Source organism: Doryrhamphus excisus, linkage group LG20, assembly GCF_037039965.1.
Source record: "Doryrhamphus excisus strain RoL-2023G ecotype Guam linkage group LG20, RoL_Dexc_Guam_v1.1, whole genome shotgun sequence".
In the NCBI taxonomy this organism is placed as follows: Eukaryota; Metazoa; Chordata; class Actinopteri; order Syngnathiformes; family Syngnathidae; genus Doryrhamphus; species Doryrhamphus excisus.
Window position 1 is genome coordinate 12,847,809 of NC_136376.1, and position 16,401 is coordinate 12,864,209.

A 16,401-nucleotide genomic window follows, 5' to 3' on the forward strand; every position below is an offset into this window, starting at 1 on the left:
GCCCAATTGGCTGAGATGAATCACGTGGCTCATCTTATCCAATAAGGCTGGAAAGTGGTGAATGAACGATGAATGACGAAACGCTGTCGGCGTATGGTTCTGCAGCCTTCAGCCACGTCATCCGACTGCCAGAACCTGCCACAGTGTCACAATCACAAAAACTAGTACGACAAACACGCCACACTATACTAAACTAAACAATTGTTTACTATTTCATGGATTGGGACGTATATGTTGTCAAAAGGCATATATAATATACGTGCCCCAGCCTATGGGTTTTCACTGCCAACGTGTATGCAAATAAAGTAAATAGAGCCGGAGACATCCGTTGACATCACTTGGAAACAGGATGCGAAGGAACACACTATACTAAACAAATTTAAACAGTACAGCGTCTTAATGCACACACAACTGAATAAAGAAATAACACAATTGTAAGTATGTGAAAAGAAGGCATTTAATTAAAGCAATTTAAGACAAAAAACACAGGTGTTGAATTTATAATACAATCAGATTAAAGATTATGTGAATATACCCTTCATAACAATTGAATTTAATCGAACTTGAAAAAGCTGCACTGCACACAGTGTTCCAGGTTTGAATCTCCATTGGAACATCCCTGTGTGGAGTTTGCGATTTTCAGACACTGTCACTTTGCATCAGTGTCAACACATCTCCTGTAGCCTTATTATATTTTCCTCCGGAGGAATTGTCTAGAAATGATTTTTGCAATAATACATTCACAACCATCATGACTTCAGCCAATAAAATATTTTAAGACAAAGCAAATGGTTTAAAGTACACTCGTCCCTCGTTACGCCACGGTTCGAACCTTGCTTCCTCACTCTATCATCAGTTTTTGAAAATTAATAACTGCTCTTTTGTTATTATAATTGGTCAAAAATATCGAAAGACATGTTTATGTAGTATTGTGTCCACTAGGCGCCAGTAATGTCACATTGATGAGACATGACACAAGATTAGTCACCCATGGCATGTCTCACATAACATAGTTCTCCTCCCAGTCTTGTGGAAGTGATAAGGTTTTGCCCTCTTTATCATTCTTCCCCACTTGGTTACATTTAGAATAAATTGGAGAGCCTAACTAGTTAGTTCGGTAGCTTGCTATGTTAGCAGCAGCTGTCTCTTATGTCCCTGCAGTGATCCCTCAGTCTGTGTGGTGTAAACAAAGAATAACATTGGTCAAGAAGCAAAATAGTGACATTTTTTTAGGTCATTAATAAAGAAAACGTAAGTCAGATGTGCAGATGTGTGAAATACAGCTGAATAGGTGCAGATACTGGAAGAACTTTAAAGCTGTGTAGTGTAGGAGTGTAAAGGTGACTATAGGGGTGCTATTTATTAGGCTTCTAATAATAGTAAAAATTTAGAAAGCCATAAACCGGTTTCATATGCTCTAACTATGAAAATATTCCAATTACTATTGAGTGCCACTTTGTGGACGTTCACTTATCGCAGTCAGGTCTGGAACCAATTAACCTCAATAAACGAGGGACGACTGTACATCCTTCTTTCACATACTGTGTGTACATATGTACTGAATAGCTTGCTGGACTCGCACACCCCGCTTTACTAAGGCATGAACTTCCTGTGGAGGAGAAATGATGCAATGTCAAACCACTTGCACTTAACATCTTTGCAAATGACCATCATTAAAGTTTGTTGTCACCTTATGATGTCAGGCAGACGGGGGTCTTTGTATAATCCATTGTGCAGGTATCCATGAGAATGTTCAAAAGCTACAAACTTCACCCGCTCTGCATTCTGGGAGCTCACTGCTATCTTGTACAGCTGGAGGGAAAATATAGTTAGTAATATAACAGTTTCATATTTGCTGGTAATTGGGATTTTGAGTCATGTGTACCCCCTGTGCATTCTCAAAGGGAGTCAGGTGATCATCCTCTGCATGAAGGAAAAGAACTGGGCTTCTTATTCTTCTCAAACTGCAGAAGAAACACAAACATATGAAGCCGTGAATGATTATGATTAGTTTAGATGAAATAATAAATAGGTTACACACCTACAAAATCAAAAAACGTAATTTAAACAATCATAGAGCTAAGATAATGGCAACTGATGTAAGCAGCGTGCATTTAAGGTATGAACAGGAACATAAGAAAGTAAGCAGTACAATTAAATAAATATCAACTACATGACCAAAACAATTTTACCATGCTGATACTAACATAAGTACAGTAGATCCACACTTCAAGTTCTACAGCCACCAGCAAATGGCAAAATTCATGTTTTTTCTTGACACACGGCATGTACTCACCACGAATAAATGATAATGTAAGACGATGCATTAACAGATGGATCGGAGTCAAGGTGTAGAAGTATATATACTGTATAGAGTGTGCTGCATTTTACTTTGGTGCGTTCAAGGACCGTCAAAACAAGTGCATAATAATCTCAACGCTCACACACAAAAAACATGATCAGTGAAGAATAAGCATGGGCTTTTTTTAAAGTGGTACATGCAGTTGTTTTACCTGTGTAATCACATGTTTATCAATTATTTGAATAAGAGGTGAATGAGAAATTTTTTCTGCTGAAAAAAAAGAATGCTGAATCATGAATGTGAAGGGATCCACTGCAATTTCCATGGGGACATCTGTTTTGAAACATGTCAACCAGGACTGTGTTCTTTTTTGGAAGTTCCAATGCATCACGTTTTCAACTTACTTTTCCGCAGTGGGAAAGACAACTTTATTTTTAGCCCATGGCTCCGGAAAAAAATATCCCAAGCCAGGAAATTTCCAGTAATACTAGAAAAAAGTCAATAAAAAAACATTATGTTACATTTTACAGTAATTAAAAGACACAAAAATGCATAAATGACAAAGCCTACCCAATAAAATAAGTGGATGTATGGTTTTTGTATATTCATATCAAAGATGCCCTCAAGAATAATGCCATCCAAAACAATACCTGTTAAATCAAATAGAGCAAGGTTAGGTTGGATTTGATAATGAACTCTTGCCTGTGTGATTACACCCACCTTGCTCCAACAGTTTGACAGCCGTGTTAGCGACCACTCTGCAAAGAGACAAGTAGCAACGTTAACGCGAAGCAGACTCCTCTTCCCATTCAGTCTCTCTCGCAGTCTGAGACCCATTTGCTGCCATCAGCTGTTTTTTTATTCGCCCACGACATATTCTAAAAATAGTATTTATTGAGAAAAGTAACACAGAAAAAAGAAAAAAATAACTAACAGCATAAACGTAAAATTCTGATTTTAGAAGAATAAAGTAAAAATATTAAGAGAAAAATGTCTTCTAGCAAAAAAGCCCTATTTTTATGAGAATACATTGTAGTTTTATGAGGAAATATGATGTCATTTTAGTAGCATAAAGATGGAATATTAACAAAAAATTATATTATCAGAAAATTAGGCTGCAGAAAAATGTATAATGTTTTGAAAGAAAATGCACAAGATGAAAGTTCAAATAGTTGGAAAAAAATATCAACAAAAATTTTAAAAAATTTATGAGAATAAAGTCAAACTTTTAAGAAAAAAAAAGCCATACAATAGTGAGAACCACATCACGTTATGGGGAAAACTAATACAATGTTCGTAGCACAGAGTTGACATATTAAAGACAAACTATGTTATTTTTTAAGTCATAATATTATAAGAAACAAACAAAACAGTTACTGTTGTACTTTAGGGGAAATTAGGTTGGGGAAAAACTTATGTTTTTAAGTTATATTAAATTATGAAAATGAAATCATAATATTACAAGGAAAAAAATCTGAACATTAGTGTATTTGAAAAGAATGTTGAAATATTTGGAAAGCAGCAAAAATTGGTCAAAAGAGCAAATACCAAAGTCCATCCTTAAAATGTGCTTTTCTCTAAGTGAAGACGCATTACACAATATCAAAGTGACCCTTGCATTTTTTTCATTTTTTAGTATGTGGCCCTCAGTGTAAAAAGTTTGGACGCCACTGCTTTAGCTCAACCCAACCGGGACAAGACAGATGGTCGCCCCACAGATCCTGGATCCTGTTTGGGGTTTCTCCACTATGTTTTTCCTTGCCCATTATGTTGAACACATGAAAAAAAAACTTATGTTTACAAAATCTGCAGGCAGATTAGCATTTACCTTTAAAATGGAAAATCTACTCATATTAAATGAAGGTTCAATCCTTCAGTACACCAAGTAGACGTGAAGCCATTCTGACCGTGAAAGTTGTAACACTAACTGACCCAGTGCCCAGAGAATGCCCCCAGAGTATGATCGGGCTGTTTCCACTGCGTTCTTTCACCCAGTTGTAAACGTGGATGGCATCTGTAGTAAGTCCAGCTTCAGTTGGTTCACCACTTGAGTCTCCAAACCCTGTAAACCAACAAGATCTGTAACTCAACAGCGATGTAGCTACTCGTTAGGACCACTAGATGGCGGTCACGCAGAAGAAAAGTTTCACACAAATCGAACTGCTGCTTTATTACTGCCTAAACCTTCATTCTATGTAGTGGTTAAAAGAATCAATGTGAGGATAATGAGTTCTGTAATCACTGGGGGATGCAAAAAAGGAGAACTATGAATCTTTTTTAGCACCAACCTCTGTAGTCGGGCACTATCACATGGTAACCAAGTGCACTCAATACCTGTTGACGGACAAGACTTATTTGGCTTATTTGACTTTAATATAATTGCGAAGGATGAATCGGCTTGTGTGGGTGACCGCTCACTTTTGCAGTTCCCACCCGATGAGGAGCTCCCCTGTTGAAATAGTTGTAAGGAATCATATTACCATGTAATTGGGGAGATTCTCTATTTTCCAGTCATCTATCACACGAGTCATCATGTAACCCACCTGGTCCTTGTGTTCCCATGTAGATATATGAAAATTGGACTCCCATCACTCAGTGTGTTTTGGTACCATGCCAGGCCTTTCCCTTGTGCCTGCTTCCATTGACCTGCAGGCACTGTGTGCCTGCAGGTCAAACAATACCAATTGAAGAACTAGATCACTAAAAGTACATTTAGGTTAGGTAAAAGTAATACCACTCACCACACACCAAGAGAGATCCCTTCCTCCGGTGTTAAGTACATGTTGATGGTGTGATTTAGGGAGAAGTCAGCAGGTTCACTGATGTCAATGAAGAACGGGACCTTGACTGCACACAGGAAGTATGTAAATATGTTTTTTTGTGAACAAATCACGCTATTATCGTTCTTACATTGACACACAGAATTCACTTACGTCTGTATGTGTAAACAAAGTGCTGGACTAATTCCCATGACACTGGGAACAAACACACCAAAAGGAGGGTGACAAACAGGGCAAATAAACCCCTTTTCATCCAGTGGGGCCTGACGAAGACAAACAGAAAATAGTGAACCACATTTCTCTAGGTGCAGATTTTCTCTTTGCAGGGTAAACGCTTGAAACAATCTTCAACATCTTCATACAACTTTAGTCTTTGATCCGGGAGGGGTTTTTATGTTCTCACTGTGCTCATAAAGACTGGTGCCTGGGTGTACTAATATGAGAGTGATAAGAGCTGAACGATGTGATCAAGATGTCAGATTCTCACTGGAATATATCTGACCTTGCTCGAGGCAACATCACAAAGGAGGGTGCTTTTCAGACGGATTCCACTTAATGGACAATACATTCCTCCCCCTCTATTAAGATTTTAATAAGACAGAAGAGCCTTTTGAGTGGAATGCCTGATTTTTTCGCACCTCTCAAGGGGAACATTACAGAGGTAATTTCCCCACGAGCCTCCCAAAAGCCCAATCATTTGTCCAGACTTAGCACATACTCCCACCGCTGTATTGTGATGCTTCTTCATCGATATCTCACACCTGGCTCTAAAATTGTCATCGTACTTTAGAAATCACCGATACCAAGGACAATACTACAAGAACTGATACCAAGGAGTATCAGTATCGAATCAGTACTAGCATCACACCTGTTCTATGTTTATTTTCACAGATACTTTGTTATGTTTGTTATGTTGTTCATATATTCATTTGTTTATGCTATTATTAGGGATGAGCGAGTACACCACTATCTGTATCTGTATCTGTATCTGTATCTGTTCACCCATCCAAATCATCTGTATCCTATCCTACTCGGTTGGGCGGGACATAAACCGGAAATGGATGAAAATATAACCGACACAAATAAATTACATAAATAACTATAAGACTAACAAATAGTATGTAAAAGTAAAAGTAATGTATTGCATGTATGTTAACATCGACCAACACCCAATAAAATGTATAATTTTAACCTAGTACCTTAAGTACTTTTAAAAAAAACATTAATAATGTGAGTTTTTAAAAGCTAGCATGCGAACTCACTCATTCTCCGTCTTCCTCTGATATTTAGCAGTTGTCTGGACGGAGGATGATGCGTTCTTTTTCTCCTTTTTCTCATTCCTTTTCCTCATTTTGGAAAGCAGCTGGCTAAAGTTTCTCCCCGAGTGCTGAGTCCAAAGCGAAGTCAGAAGGTAAGGACGGAGAGATCGAGCCAAGAGCGATGTCGATATTAAGGGTCTATGCCAGCGTGATGAGATCGTTATCCGTCTATTTCTGTATTTTATGTCCTGTTAGAGTGTTCCATTTATGTATAGTTCACAACGTAATTGAACTCAGGCGGATTTAGGGGTCACAAAGCCAAATAAATTTAATGCGAGCTAAAATATGGTTGCACTATAACCTTAATTTGAACAATTTATGGATATATTTACAGGAATTACTTGTATTTGACTGTTATGTTTACATTGTCTTATGCGTTACTGTTGGATCCCAATAAATATATTTAATAAATTCATATAACAAAGGCAAGATAAATCACAAACGTATACAGTTGTCCTGAAAATGTCCAACTTTTTTAATATCGGTATGTGCAAAACTGGTCCAACATGTACCTGGTATCGAATTGACACCCACATGGACAGTATCGCCTACCTTGGTTTGATGGGCGGTCTTACAGGAGTTGTAGATTTACTTTCCTACACTGGGAAATATTTCCAATTCAATCGTGTCGCGTATGTTTGAGATACGATTGCAAACCTTATGCCTATGCAATGACACGCTGTTATAGTGCAGAAATCCAGGATAGACACGTTTAACAACAGGAAGTTGTTTTAAGAAAAATTTAAAAAACGAGCACAACGAGCAATTCTTTTTAGCAGTAAATGAATGGTGAAGACAGTCTTCTTCATGGCCTTGGATTGCATCAGGTTTGACATGTTTTACCTCTGTCAGGAAGAATACATTGAAGACATATAATAAAATTCGAAGTGCAGGAACCAGATAATGGATATGGACACATAAAAACCCAGCAAATAAAGAAAAGATCCCTGTGCACACTTGACGGGTATCTGCAATCATGTCAGAAATCCCCCTGATGTCTTGGGCAAGTCTCCAGTGTTTGCAGTGCACTTCACGAAGCATGGCGCTCCAGTACATAGGACACCGGCTGTAGTGGACCCTTCTGGCAGATGATGAGTCAAGTACACGCCAAATGTCACCTAGAAATGGCAGCAGTACCAAGCAGCATTATTGATTTAATAAAATGTGTAATCAAATCTTCTGCTTGGAATCAAATGATTTATTTGTGCACAAAAAGGAGGGAAATGCTTTTTTTTTTATTTCACCACAGTTGACTAACCTTTCCCCTGCGATGAATTGAGAGAGACATAAGAGGCTCTTTTGTTTTGCTCCCAGTGTCCTGGTCGATTCCAACCATTTGGCAACGTACACATGGACCTTTGACCTTTTAATTCCCCACACAAGACGCACATTACAGCACATGCAACACAAGAATCCGCTTCTGACACATGAAAAAACTTCACCACGTTATCTCAAGTGTCAGCTCACTCACCATGAATCGAATGTTGCCAATAATCAAGTGTGACCAACCGTCCTCTTCAAATGGTTCAACCCCTGCAATGACAAAATTGGCTCGGAAGCGACTGATGATGTTTTCAAAGTCAAGCTTGGAATTGTCTCGCCTTAGAAAGGAATGGTGGAAATTGCATGTTATTTCATTGCACTCCAATGTTATGTAAATGTAGAGGCATTGATACATCCCGGTGGCTTTCACTGCACATTTTTTGGAATAACGTGTTATGTGTTCAAACCTGCTGCTCATTACTTTGTGAATGAGCTCCACACTGGCACGATTGATCATGAGATACTGAGCCTCATTCACCAGGGAGAGCAGCGGGGAGGTGATGGCTGGAAGGGAAATACTTCATATTACCCTTCAATTTCAGCAGCTGCAAATCGTCTGCATTCTCAATGTATCTGAAAATGGAAGTTATACTCCAATTGCTCCAGGTGGAGCAATTACAATACAAGGTGCACTATTAGTCAATATACAGTGCATCCGGAAAGTATTCACAGCGCTTCACTTTTTCTACATTTTGTCATGTTACAGCCTCATTCCAAATTGTATTAAATTAATCTCTTACCTCAAAATTCTACACAAAATACTCCATTATGACAATGTGAAAAAGTTTTTCTTTTACTTTTTTTCTTTTTTAGAATTTATTAAAAATAGAAAACAAAAAAATCACATTTACGAAAGCCACTCCTTAGTAAAAGGAACATGGCAGCCCGTCTGGAATTTGCCAAAAAGCACCTGAATGACTCTCAGACCATGAGAAACAAAATTCTCTGGTCTGATGGCTTTCGTCTGGCCACTCTACCATACAGGCCTGATTGGTGGATTGCTGCAAAGATGGTTGTCCTTCTGGAAGGCTCTCCTCTCTCCACAGAGGAACGCTGGAGCTCTGACAGAGTGACCATCGGGGCCTTGGTCACCTCCCTGACTAAGGCCCTTCTTCCCCGATCGCTCAGTTTAGAAGGCCGGCCAGCTCTAGGAAGAGTCCTGGTGGTTCCAAACGTCTTCCATTTACGAATAATGGAGGCCACTGTGCTCATTGGGACCTTCAAAGCAGCAGAAATTTTTCTGTATCCTTCCCCAGATTTGTGCCTCAAGACAATCCTGTCTCGCAGGTCTACAGACAGTTCTTTTGACTTCATGCTTGGTGTTTGTGCTCTGACATGCACAGTCAACTGTGGGACCTTATATAGACAGTTATTATATTTCCAAATCATGTCCAATCAACTGAATTTACTGCAGGTGGACTCCAATTAAGCTGTAGAAAGATCTCAAGGATGATCAGTGGAAAAAAGATGCACCTGAGCTCAATTTTGAGCTTCATGGCAAAGGCTGTGAATACTTATGTAAATGTGATTTTTTTGTTTTCTATTTTTAATAAATTCAAAACATGTCAAAAAACCTTTTTTCACATTGTCATAATGGAGGATTTTGTGTAGAATTTTGAGGTAAGAGATTAATTTAATACAGTTTGGAATGAGGCTGTAACATGACAAAATGTAGAAAAAGTGAAGCACTGTGAATACTTTCCGGATGCACTGTATATTTGTTAATATAGTACTGATAAATATATATTCATTCATTCTGACAAAAGCATTTGTCATAAGAATTGCGCCATAACAGAAAATGACATTTACTTGTGGGTCTTATTTCATTCAGTGGCAGGTGCCCGTAGACGTCATTGTACATCTAATATCTACTATATTAAACAGAGGTGTTATAATACGCAATCTAGTCAGCTGTAGTAGCTTTTTCAGTCTTCTGGTTGGCTAAAATGCACATGAAAGGCGGTGAATGTGTTTTTATGTAGACAGAGATTTTTTTTAAACACGGGAATTGGGCGAAGTGAATGATTTGTAAAATGTTAGTGTAGACATACTATAGGATCGCTATCAACGCATAAGGGTGCAGTATAGTTTGTTTCATGCAATATTGTAAGGTCATTTTGGTGACAATTGTCATTAAAATCACTGTAAAAACTGGACTGTTCGAGAATCGACTATGGATTGTATAATGCAATCTAAAGCTCTATTATAAAAGAATGTAAAATAAAATGAGACGTGTGCATTCATAATGTAACTGTGATCTGTGGTAGTGTACTGTATGCTTAAGAGTGATCTACTATGGAGAATAATTTCAAAAGGATTACCTCCATCAGATGTCTTTTTCATGCCTCGAGTGAAATCAGGACTTTGTCTTATCAGGCGGCATGGCTGTCCAAGAAACTCTGAAAGCCATGATGCAGCTTCATCACCACAGTCCACCGTCTTCACTCTAGGGGGAGGAGGAGGATTGTGTTTACGAGCCCCCAGGGGAAATTACTGACTTTGACATCATTACTACTTTGTGCGACATCCAATCCAAGAGTTTGTGCCTGAATACGTTTTTTTTTAAATTCTGACTCAACAAAACTATTTAAAATCAGTTCTGTTTCCCATTAATAAAATGGAAAGTAGTGTGAATTTTCTTTAACATTATGAGGCCAAAAACATAATTTGCATTCAAAGAGTATTGTCTTGAGTGCTGCAAAAGGAGAATGTATCACCCCTAGCTGCAAGTAAAAATATTGTTAAAAAAAAAAAAATGTTGTGTTTCCCGTCCACAGCTCACCTATCACCACAAACTTTACTCTGACAGACTGGATACCTTGCGTCTATTCCAGTTCTGATTTCCAGTGGTACTGAAATGGTATCCATCCCTGCAGGACAATGTGAAAAGAAAAATCACTCTTTTTTTTTTGCTTGTCACTTTCCGAGAGATGGTGACTGACTGACCCGATGCCTGCAAGAGCAACTCCTTTGAAGATAGATGGACTTGTGGGCGAATAAGGCATAAACGTAGTTCTCTTTTCTGACTCAGGTACACACCATTTCCATTTACCACCATCCAGCCTCTGTCATATAGTAATCCCAGACGTCCTACTGGCCAGTTGTGGACCTGGAGCACAAGACAAAATGCAGAAATGCATACTATCAATATAGTCAAGGATGGTACAATAACAGAAAGGGATGCTCAAACCTCAAATGCGCCACACGATTTGATGGGATATATGTAAATGTTTGTCAATGTATAAGCTCCTTCTTGGCTGTCTGGAAGTATAGATTCAAATCCACTTTGTGAGGATTCTGTAATTTGCTTCTTTTCTTGGGCTGTGTGTGTTACTTCAGTGATATTGACTGTAGTCTCCTCATTTGATGCTCCAGCTGCTATAAGCCTCTCTAGTCTTGCCTGGTCCACTGTCACTGGTTTCTCCACAAAGCACTCAGCAACAAAGCTCAAGAACTTTTGACAGTCCTCAAATGTTGACATGTAGCCAAAGGACACGCGAACAGATCCGGTTGGCTGCCCATCCACCAAGTCAATGGTGTCTCCGCAGACGTGGCCGGCCTTGGAATGAAAAACGACGACATTTTATTCAATCAGCATAGATTTTGAAATACAGTGGGTCCCAGCACATTCATAGATATTTTTATGTTTGTCTTTATGCTTCACTAATGTTTTTTTGCCAAGCGTTGAGATTTCGCACTTTGCTTGGCTGCCCTCAAATTCACTTTAGTTGCTGTGAGAAGCAAAAGTGAAACATACTGTGGAACCTTGGTTAACGTCAATCAGATCCAGACGGTCTGACTAAATGAAATATTAATTCATTCATTTTCTACTGAAATCGGAAAATGTCAAGCTAGCCACAAGGTTTGGAGGGGGATGCACCGTTGCTTAACAATTTTTCCAGATGAAAATTGGAAATATACTGTATTGCATTTCTCTTGATTGCTTACCTGTAGGTTTCTCCGCATCTGTTGATTTGTAATCCCCAGGAAGCTCTGACAAGCTCCGGTGTTGCAGAAGCAACCAGTGCGCACATGGATGTTGTACAAACTTGCCATTCTATCCACCTGTAATGGAATATTATGCCACCCTTAAGCACTGTCATCACACACATCATATCATTAAGTAATTTAGTTGATTAGGCAGAAACAATTCATTGTATGCACCTGAGAATACCCAATTATTTTTCCATGAGAGTCCATGAGGTTGAAGTTTAGGATTGCGCCCTGTGTGCTCGGACTCTCAAACTGGCCTTGTGTGTACATCTGGGCCACTGGACTCCTGTTGCTATGGCAAAGACTTGACAGAAGCATGTAAGTGTAGCGTGCCAAGCCAAAGGTGTGCTGCTCTATGTTTCGCATGCACCCTGAAAGAAAGAAAAGGAAGAATGTACTGTTGTCAACCTGTCTCATGTTTTTTATGTTGTCTTACATACCGGTGATCCTGTAGAGAGTTTCAAAGCTATGGTTGAGAGCAACAATGTCCAAGAATGAGACAGTGCCATCTTCAAATCTTATTCAGGAGAAAAGAAACATTTCAAGTCAAAATGCTCAAAAAAGTAATGCTGTGTTTTCAGAGGCTGTTTTACCTGTCAAAAACATTTGCAGCCTGCACGTAAAAATCTTCCCCAGAAAGGTAAGCCGCTGCCGTGCCTCCCCCAAAGTAAGTCTTTTTTAGCATGTCTGCTGCATGGTTGCGGACAAGAAGGGCCCCCAGACCTGTGGGAAAGCCAAATATCTTGTAGAAGGAGATGGGAAGAAAATCAGCAGGGCAGTCTTGGAGGTTTAGTGGGGAACAGCTGACAATCGAGGCTGCATCTAGCAGCACAAACCATTGGCCTTGATGGTCACACGCTGGGTAAAGATGCCGTGACTGGATGCCTTTTACATAGCTAAGGGGATACTTCCTCCCTGAAAAGTTGCTCTGCGCTGGGTAGCAAAAGAGATGTGGCGTTTGACAAACCACATTTTCACCTCGAGTCTTATCTTTTGCCCTATTTTCCACTTCCTGGGGGTAGACCGGAAGGATAACTACTCCCCAGTCAGATGTTAGTCCTCTTATGCCAACAACAGATGTATGGTTGTCAGTAAGGTAGCAGAAGTGACTGCCTGCCTCACTCTCCGTCTGCGGCCTCCAGGGGAAGCCCTCTGCTGCTAATTTGAGAGCGGCTGTACAGCCTGAAGTGAAAATCACAGAGTAGTCCTCGGGGGTGGTGTTGAAATGCTGCAATATCCTGAAAGATAATGTTCATTAAAAAAACTTATTTCATGGAATGGGGCTTTAAAGGAGGACACACGGGCCCATTTGGCATTTCTAAGGGCATGATTAGAGCTCACCTGTACCTGACCCTCTCCACGGTGTCATGTGTTAACCTGCTGCTGGGGTTGTGGCTGTGAGGATTCCCTATTAGGATGATGACACAATACTTCAAATTGTAGTGCTTCCTAAAACACATGATACGTGTTGTGACTCACATACCATACAGGTTCCTTGACATATCCTGGCAGTAATCGGTGACCAGAGATTGTGGGTACAGCGTAGTTGCTGCATGATCCAGATACACGGTGTCTGTGTGTACAAACGCCGCCATGTTGACTTGAAATGAACTCACAGCAAATTCACAACAAGACACAAAAGTGTTTACCTTTAATTCGAGCGAACTCTCGCTGACGCAGGTCCACCAAATTTTCTCCGTAGCCGTAATGGCTCCACACCTCCCTAAAAGTTTCGAAAGAGTTAACTTTATGGAATTCCATCGAGTTGACTAGAGATACTGAGAATCCCGCCGCTTATTGCCGCTGTTTGACGCACCCAGCTAACCCCTGACTATCTCCTCATGACAATGATTGACATCTTCACAGTCAAAGTCCTGTGACGACACGCCCCTAAAATTACAACATTACTCTGGGCGTCTTGATGAGTTTAAACACTTGAAACTGCCTTTTCTACTGCAGTGACTACGCCCATAATACACACACAGGCATGTTAATGTTAAATAGCTAAACAGTATAGTTAAACAATTGCAACTGGTGGAGGGTCGATCCAAATATCGATAAATAGATACCAAGTGTGGTGTCATTCTTGGGTAAATACGACGCGAAGACATCTATATTTTTCAAGTATATATGTGATCTTTTCACAAATATGTCTGTGTTGTTCGAATGTTGCATTGTTATGTACTGTATATATATTGTATTACATATGATATAAACTCAGGATACTACAGGATCAGACATTACAATAGGAGCTAGAACAGGGATGTCCACTGCGGAAATTGTTCGTGTGTGCGATTCCACGGCTTTGCGTTGTCAGGAGTTTCTAGATCAGAAGGGATATCAGTGACAAAACAAAATGTTTAGAAATTATAATAAACACTCGACTTTCCAATTATTCAGTGTGCATACATTTGGTAATATTTTACAACAACGTACACAAAATTACAGTAAATGAGGAATGAACCAACTTAACCCAAACCTCTACTCATTAGTTCCTATAACTACTCCTGAAATACTTTGGCAGCATCTGGCACGCCGGATTCAAATGCCAGGCCTGATGTGGCCCCCGTGTGGCTGTAGTTTGTCCACCAATGCTTTATGGTGATAAATGCAACCACAAATGGACCGAAAATCTTCACAGAAAGGTTTTTTATTGAAATGTATGGCAGACTTTCAAAAGACTTTCAAATTAACCTGAATACTGAAGGATTTCATATATGTTGGTCTCCTATTTTTTTGTGTCTCATATATGTGTGTCTCCTATTTTTTGTGTCTCATGTATGTTTGTCTCCTATTTCTTGTGTCTCACTCATATAACTATGCACTACATTTAATCAAGGACAACCAAGCAGCCTTGGGCAAATCACAGGACACATAATCGCTCTCAGGCACATACAGTTCCGGAGCTCTCCGACACATCCACAATTTTGACTAACAACAGATAACGAAGGAGCAGGACGTCGGCAGCCATGGCCTGTCGATAACAGCTGGCTCCACCGCTCCAGCTGGCTCCACCGCTCCACCCCGCCCGCCCTGCGTTGGCGAGAAGACGTCGGCCGAGGAGAGGAGGGGGGCCACCAGTGATGCGCCAGAGATCTACCGACATTTCTTAGCATAATAAAAGCCGGGCAGGGACAGACATTGACGGCATGTGTCGTAAGTTGCCTCCACTAGCCCGTGGAGCAGACCCATGGATCAACGAGGTATTGCGCCTCACAGCTGGCCTCGGTTTGGCCTGGGGAGACGTCCGCTGTCTGTGACCACACTGTTTCGAGCAGCAGTGCTAGCTTGAATGCCCTCATCAGTGGCTAATAAATTAAAAGATGTTCCTAATCTGTCAGTTGAAATAGAAAAATCATACAAAGCGATCTTGTTACACCACATGCGCAGGCACCGTGAGGAGGAGGACGAAAAAGATAAAACACAAAAGGATTCAGCAGCACAACTATTGAAATTATAATCGGCTAAAGAACGAGAATTCACCTCAGACAAAAAGAGAAAAACATAATGTGGCAGGGGCGTGGTGGCATATCTAACCGAGGTGGGAGAAGGGGTGGACCGTCTCAGGGCTACACTGGCTGTTTCGTGTGCGGAGCTCTTGACCACTGGGCACGAGATTGCCTCACCTGCACTGGACAGTGGCCACCATCAGGACCACCGCAGTCGCTCCCACAACAACAGCAGCAGCAACCATGGGCTCATCAACCACAAGGCATGCAGTCACAAGGAGGCTCACATGGGCGGGTCGGCCCATTCCACCGACCTCAGCAACAGCAAGCGGCTTCTCAACCTCCCCTGCTGGTCAATACCACCAAGACCAGCACGGCGGTGCCAACTGGTTTGAACTTGCTTGGTCGTGACATATTGACTGCTTCTAATGCTACTATTTTGTGCACAGACTCTGGTTTAACCCTGACGTTGCCAGATGGCACGACAGTGGACTGCAACAACCAAAGTACAGGAGGACAATACCTGCTCAAAGAACTGCCGGCAACCACAACAGCCGACATTTATTGGTGCCTTCTGACTCGGACTTCGTCATCGAGCAGTGTGGTGTCAGTCTATGAGACGTGGAAACCATGGATCCTGTCCAAGGCCACGTATATGCCTCCCACCACCCCGTTACATTGCACATTGTTTTACGACACACAACAGGATATGACATATCAGGAAGGTATGGAGTAGTGGTTAAATTCTTCTCGTCTTTTCGCAGGTCCTGAGGGGGTGGCGGCCAGCGTCTATTTTGTTAAGTTGGAACAGGCCTGGTACAAAGGCACCCCTGATTCGGCGCCACACATCTCTTTGGCTGTGGCCCCAGGACATGAACAACGGTCCTTGGGTCCCATGGTGAAACGGTTGTTGGCAGCTAAAAACTGGACGCCGCTCCCTGAGGTACCGCAGGTACAACACTCTCCCTCGGAGTCGGCGTATCGTGTGGTGTGCCAATGCACAGACGTGTCCGTTGTTCAACATCGTTTGATTGACAGGTACGAGCTAAAAACACTGACAGATCACGAACTCTCCGGACCCATGTTGGACACCATCCCGGAGGGGGTGTGGTCCAACGGTCCATTTGACGTAGGTTTTTGTGCTTTCACCTATCATGGCCAACGGTTCCAACAACAACCCTGGTTTGTACAATCATCATTTGCGCCAGGTGTTGTCAGTTTTGCAGCTTCCAGAT

The 16,401-nt window shown here is 40.9% G+C and overlaps 2 protein-coding genes across 7 annotated transcripts; both read right to left on the minus strand.

Moving 5' to 3' along the window:
• Positions 1–457: 457 nt before the first annotated feature.
• Positions 458–6,581, minus strand: LOC144894470 (lysophosphatidylserine lipase ABHD12-like). The gene is made up of 13 exons (XM_078787220.1): positions 6,345–6,581; positions 5,236–5,345; positions 5,044–5,149; positions 4,846–4,965; positions 4,721–4,751; positions 4,591–4,636; positions 4,235–4,364; positions 3,023–3,060; positions 2,873–2,952; positions 2,707–2,789; positions 1,886–1,964; positions 1,691–1,812; positions 458–1,609 (listed from the first exon to the last, which is right to left on the minus strand). The coding sequence occupies exons 1-13, from the start codon at positions 6,431–6,433 to the stop codon at positions 1,594–1,596; spliced, it is 1,050 nt and encodes a 349-aa protein (XP_078643346.1). The 5' UTR covers positions 6,434–6,581; the 3' UTR covers positions 458–1,593.
• Positions 6,582–6,752: 171 nt separating this feature from the next.
• mocos (molybdenum cofactor sulfurase) lies at positions 6,753–13,732 on the minus strand. Of its 6 annotated transcripts, none has more exons than XM_078787218.1 (15): positions 13,367–13,728; positions 13,201–13,290; positions 13,059–13,125; positions 12,311–12,955; positions 12,158–12,234; positions 11,889–12,088; positions 11,673–11,789; positions 10,915–11,283; positions 10,671–10,833; positions 10,507–10,594; positions 10,046–10,170; positions 8,132–8,228; positions 7,873–8,002; positions 7,660–7,764; positions 6,837–7,519 (listed from the first exon to the last, which is right to left on the minus strand). In XM_078787218.1, the coding sequence occupies exons 1-15, from the start codon at positions 13,476–13,478 to the stop codon at positions 7,376–7,378; spliced, it is 2,529 nt and encodes an 842-aa protein (XP_078643344.1). In that variant the 5' UTR covers positions 13,479–13,728; the 3' UTR covers positions 6,837–7,375. The 6 variants fall into 6 exon arrangements, 4 of the variants coding, with proteins under 4 accessions (XP_078643343.1, XP_078643344.1, XP_078643342.1 ...); XR_013625082.1 differs by having other exon boundaries at positions 7,476–7,519; positions 7,873–7,934; positions 8,146–8,228; positions 13,367–13,731; XM_078787217.1 differs by having other exon boundaries at positions 6,753–7,519; positions 7,873–8,228; positions 10,543–10,594; positions 13,367–13,729.
• Positions 13,733–16,401: the final 2,669 nt, after the last annotated feature.